Below are 5,404 nucleotides of genomic sequence, written 5' to 3'. Positions count from 1 at the left end.
GAGCGGGTCAGAGAAGAACAGCTTGTTTCATTTGATAGGTAACAGCTTCTTTTACTTTTGATGTATACTTTTAACTACATGTAAGTGAAGTTTTTTGTGGTAAGATAAGTTACTGTAACTTGGGCCAGGCTCTGCTAGATGAATGCAAAGCAAAAGGATTTGAAATGCAATTATTATAGTACTTGTAATATACAATGTGTAAAAAAACAAACAAAAAAAAAAAAACCCAAAAAAAAATCCCCACACACACCAAAACAAAAACCCCCAAAACAACTGCATATGACAGTATTTTATCCTCCTTAAATGTAGATTGTGTGATGACTGCCCTGAGGGGAATAGTAGAGTCCTTAGTATGTGGCAGTTGGAGCTGCTGGTTTTCTGGACTGTGGGCACAAGATTACCAGACAGGATTTCCTTCACTTTGACTCTTTTCACAAAGAGCTGTATATTTATTTAATGGGTTTGGGTGTTCTCTAGCAGCCCAACTGGAGCTTAGAGTAGTGTATGAGGCTGCCTTAAATTCAGAAATCCTGGACATTATGCACTGGCCTACTAGTTCTAGAACATGCACAACAAGACAGCATTACTGTCACCTGTCAAATAGTTGTATTGGTTCTGCAGTAACAGAGTGCCTGCATAGTAGATAGGTTTGTAAAATACCAACTTTACAGTGTGGTAAAGAAAACTCGAGACACTCCAGAACTATCTGTGATTGCTATGTCAGTTTCTACTGTATGTATGTTTGAGAACCAGGATGAAATCTGTTGGCCCTATCTTTATAAATCCTTTAACTTTCTAAATCAAGAGACCTAGCCTACGTCTCTCATCTACACATCTTCCATCTGCAAACTGCACTTCATCTGATCAACTGCTTGGTGTGCATCCCCTTCATTAGCCTTCTGCTTTCACATACTGAGTCAGGAGTGAAAACCCCAGGTTGTTCAATTATACAGATGCTGTGATGAGTTTGAAGGCCTTGCACACTAAAGCAAGGGGAACCAGACAGGTTCATGCAGAGTCTCTTAGCTTGGTGAGAGATAGTGGCACACAGCAGCTACTCCACATTCAAAGTTGTTCTTACGTGCTACATGTCAAAATTCTGCCTTCAATAACTGAAAACCCTACTGTCATCTCGGAGCTCAATTGCTGGAATGGTCAGCTGTCTCTGACCTAGTCATGTAGTTTATCTTCATTTCTTTTGGCACCTTGAGACTTTAAAACTTACTATTTAGTGTTGTATACATAGCACTGGAATGTTACAGTGCTTTCCAGCACAATTCTCTTAGCTGAGAAGAGGGAGGTGTTGCCCTTGAAGAACTTTGTGCTGAACAGATAGATGGCCTGGTATTATAGATAACTCTCTTCACTATGATTTCTGTAACGTGTGCAGTGGTTATGAAGTACCAGCTCATCAGGAGAGAGGTAGACTGGGATGCAGAGATATTTGTTTCATTTCTTTTGGTATGTGATTTAATTTGAAGTTGTTACTACACTAATGAATTAAAATACTAAACCACTTTATTCTTATCTCCAAATGCCAGATAGCAAGTGAGAATCTTTGAATCCAGATGCTTGTCAGGTGTTGTTTTGTTCTGATAATGTTGTGCTTGCAGGCTACTCTCTATCAGAACTTTCACCCCGATTTCTCCCTTTTTGGGGGATGGTGAGAGGGAAGGAAGGCACAGGTATTTAAAAAAAAAAACAACCCAAAACAGAACTGAAATAAAAGGAGGTTTCTTCTATGCCATCGATAACTGTCACATCCTAGAACAGACTATTCTATGCATGTAACTGCTTTCCAGTTTCTTCACTTTTCCTGATCTGTGCCTATTTTTCCAATTCTTCCAATTCAAAACTGTTGTCACAAATCCGTGCTGTCTCTGTATACAGTTGCAGGGCTAGGAACCTGGGGGTTGTTATATAGGAAACTTTTCAACTTGAACTCAGTGGCACATTGCTATAAATGGACTGTGGAAGTACCTATACTCAGAGAAAGAGTCGTACTTTCTTTCCATCTCTTTCCAGTGGTGAAGATTGGAATCAAATGCAGTCTCAGGAAGAAGATGTGGCAATAACTGAACAGGACCTTGAACTCATTAAAGAAAGAGAAACAGCAATCAGGCAATTAGAGGTGACCAGTAGATCCTCCACACTTAACAGTATTGAGAGATAAACCAAAGAAGTCATGCAGTGCTAACTAATGGGATGGGCTGAGGAGATCTGAAGGTGGAGGAACAGAGTTCCTTGTAGAGAGGATTGATGCCAAGATCAATCTCCCTGCTCCTGTTGAAGGAGACTAGATACATTTTCCTTCAGTGTTCACTGGTGGACCTTCAGAAATGGTAGGAACAACTCATGTTACAATGTTCACCTAAGTTCCATACTGTGCTAATTGCTAGTGTGATGAAACAAATACTGAGTAGTAGGAATATTGCAGGCTCCTGTATTAATCCCAAGTTCCATAGATGGTAGCATCAGGTCACCTCAGTCAGTGAATGATGATGACATTCTGAGCAATGGTCAGAAGAGGTACTAAGAATGAGGTTTAGAAAAATCGTAACTAATGTTTGTTATAACTTTTCAAACTGTTGTCTTCAGGCAGACATTTTGGATGTCAATCAGATATTTAAGGATTTAGCCATGATGATTCATGACCAAGGAGATATGATTGGTAAGTGTGTTTAGATAATAGGAAGTTTCTTTCTAGTTCAACTACATATTTTGCCTACATAGATTAAAGTTTCCAGTATTTTGTATAAAAAGTATTGTATTTCTGGGGGTTTTTTTAAACACTGAAGCTCTGAAATATTTTTACAATGACATTTCTTATTTTTCCATAGATAGCATAGAGGCAAATGTGGAAAGTGCAGAAGTCCATGTGGAAAGAGCCAGTGAGCAGTTACAGAGAGCTGCCTATTATCAGGTAAATTCTGTATGCTTGCATTATTATCAAAGTACAGTTAAGCAACAATGGAACAGACATAATGACACATACTGAAGACGGGAGCACCCCAAACAAGTTATTAAAAACAGCTTGTGCAAGTTGGCACTCACTCATAATTGTGCTGCAAGGAATAGATAAAGCACTTGAGTCAAAAACACAGTATTCAAATTAGCCTTCTACTTCAGAGGATGTAGTCAGTCTGTTTCTTCATGTAGGTGTGATCAGCAAGTTCAAGTGTTTAGCTGTCTTTGTTGTTCTCGGTAGTTAGCAGAACGGTTAAACAAGAACAAATTCTCATGTTGTATTCATCTTGTAAACATACCAGCCAATTCTCCCTGAGACAATACCATACCATTTCTGCACATCAGTGCAGAAATCCTTGCACAGACTAGGGAAACTTCTGGTGACTGGGATTTGCAGCACCCTTCTTTCTAACTGCTGAGTTTCTATCCCATAGTCTGTCCTTCCTATCCCATCAAATCTGTTGCAGTGGTTCTCACTGCTGCTTAAATCTCCTTTGTGTATGATATTCAATGTTTCCTATAGGTTCTTTTCATCATTATTGTCCCTGTAGGTCCAGGTTCTGTGAAGGAATAAGGGTTCTGCTTCAGTCAGTCCCATACAGAGTTTCATTGCTGGGACTTCAGGCTTCCACACGAGATGAAAAATTGGACTCTTTCAAGCTGTTAAGTGGAGAGGCAATAGAAAGCAATAAAACTCTAGTGCTGTTTAGCGCAAGGGACTGAAAGTAGCTTTTACCATCTGGCAGCATTTAGTATTCTCTCTCTCTCTCCGTGCCTTCCTTTAAAGTTTTGATGTATAAGTTTGGGAGCTATTGGACATGTATTGGATGTATTTTACTGGATAGAAGAGGAAGTGGTTATACGTAACTATCATCAAATCCTTAGGTACTAAGTTAAAAATATTCGGTGTGTATGGATAGACTGTTGTTTCCTATGATTAATAAAGTGATCAAAGCTGTAAAATCTAAGTACAGTAACTGTACATGAAATCACTTAAACTGTAGAAATGCAATACTATTTCCACACCAACCCCAGGTGGCCAAGGGGAGACTGTATTGGAGATCTGCCTAGTAGTTTTATTAGTCTTACCTGGAAAATTGAAATAGCTAAAGATGTTTGGCTTTCCTTTGAAGCCATGGTGTTGTCCCTTAGGATGAAAAGCATTATGGTAGGTGTTGTCAAGTTGAAGTAAAGCTTGCATTTTCCTTAAGAGAAGCAAAACTTGTCACTTAACTGCATCTCTTGGACCACTGTGCTCCGAAAACTAAAAATATTTATCATGCAGTTAAAGGAACATGTAAAAGTATTCAGACTGTACTGGTTAATTCTCTTGAGTAAGTATGGGTATCAAGTGATCTAGTTCACCAAAGTTAGTAACATTAACTGGGTAGACTTGCTTTTTCCTCTTGTCATCTATTCCTGGTGTCAGTGGCCTTTTTTTTTTTTTCTTCTTTTATTAGAAGAAATCCCGTAAGAAGATCTGTATCCTGATTCTTGGTCTTGCTGTGGCTTCTATAATCATAGGATTCATTATTTGGCAGACAGCAAAATGAAATCTTCACATGGAACCTAGTCTCATTGCTGAGATTTTTTCCCTCAGAGTGAACAGGCTGACTAGTCTTGGAAATGAATTGACCACTCTGAGAGAGCACAAGCTGGAACTACTTCTAGTAATAGATATTAGCAACTAACGTGCAGATAACTAGTATTTGGAATTAGTGAACCATGGAGACAGTATTTATCAGTTTATATACAAATTATATTGTTTTATGTAACTAAAATCTTGTGGTTTTGCTTTCTGTAATGTATTATTCCCTGTCCCAACCATATGCTGAAGTACGATCAATAATTGGAGATGTCTTGTTTTTGACAAGTGGCACAACTTTAATATTTTATGTGTATAGGTAACTTTGTTGGACTGGAATAAGAATGACATTCAAAGAGGGCACAACACCAATTCATATTATCTTAACCCAGCAGTTTCTAAAGTCTCCAGTATCCGCCCCATGGTTTTACTAGTCTCCAAGTGGCTGTGGCTCTAGATTCTCTTGAAGAGAAAGATGTTGTTACAGATTTGAAAAGCAAGAAGTATGCATGGATGATAGTTGGAACCACTGTGTGCTGGTCAGTTTAGCCTTGAGACTTGTAACTGGTGTTTATTTTTTTGAGTGTGGTTGGAGTGGTTTGTTTCCAAAACACATCACTTGGACAGGATGTTCTTTGACTGATAATCTAACAATGTAGCTTCCTTAGAGAAACTAGCTGGTGGTTTATTATTGGACAAATAAACCTCTTCCAATGCTGACTTCAAAGCACTAAAACATACAAAGTTTAGCTGCTTGCTCGTAGTTGTTTTTAGAAGCTTCCAGGGAGAAAATCACGCAAAGATGAGGAAGTGGGCACCTAAGTTTACAAGCTAGCAAGGTGGATGACTATT

The 5,404-nt window shown here is 38.7% G+C and overlaps 1 protein-coding gene across 1 annotated transcript in view; it reads left to right on the top strand.

Annotated features, from left to right (window-relative positions):
- STX12 (syntaxin 12) overlaps positions 1–5,172 on the top strand; it is an 11,651-nt gene extending 6,479 nt beyond the window's left edge. The window contains exons 4-8 of the mRNA XM_010294340.1: positions 4–38; positions 2,026–2,131; positions 2,599–2,671; positions 2,841–2,923; positions 4,428–5,172. Coding sequence (XP_010292642.1) covers positions 4–38; positions 2,026–2,131; positions 2,599–2,671; positions 2,841–2,923; positions 4,428–4,520 — 390 coding nt within the window. The 3' untranslated portion in view covers positions 4,521–5,172. The remainder of the gene's footprint in view (positions 1–3; positions 39–2,025; positions 2,132–2,598; positions 2,672–2,840; positions 2,924–4,427) is intronic.
- The last annotated feature ends 232 nt before the right edge of the window (positions 5,173–5,404 follow it).

The sequence above is a fragment of the Phaethon lepturus genome, unplaced genomic scaffold (assembly GCF_000687285.1).
Source record: "Phaethon lepturus isolate BGI_N335 unplaced genomic scaffold, ASM68728v1 scaffold36850, whole genome shotgun sequence".
Classification (NCBI taxonomy): domain Eukaryota; kingdom Metazoa; phylum Chordata; class Aves; order Phaethontiformes; family Phaethontidae; genus Phaethon; species Phaethon lepturus.
The sequence above is the reverse complement of the archived record's forward strand: the minus strand, read 5'-3'. Positions and strand labels throughout refer to the sequence as shown.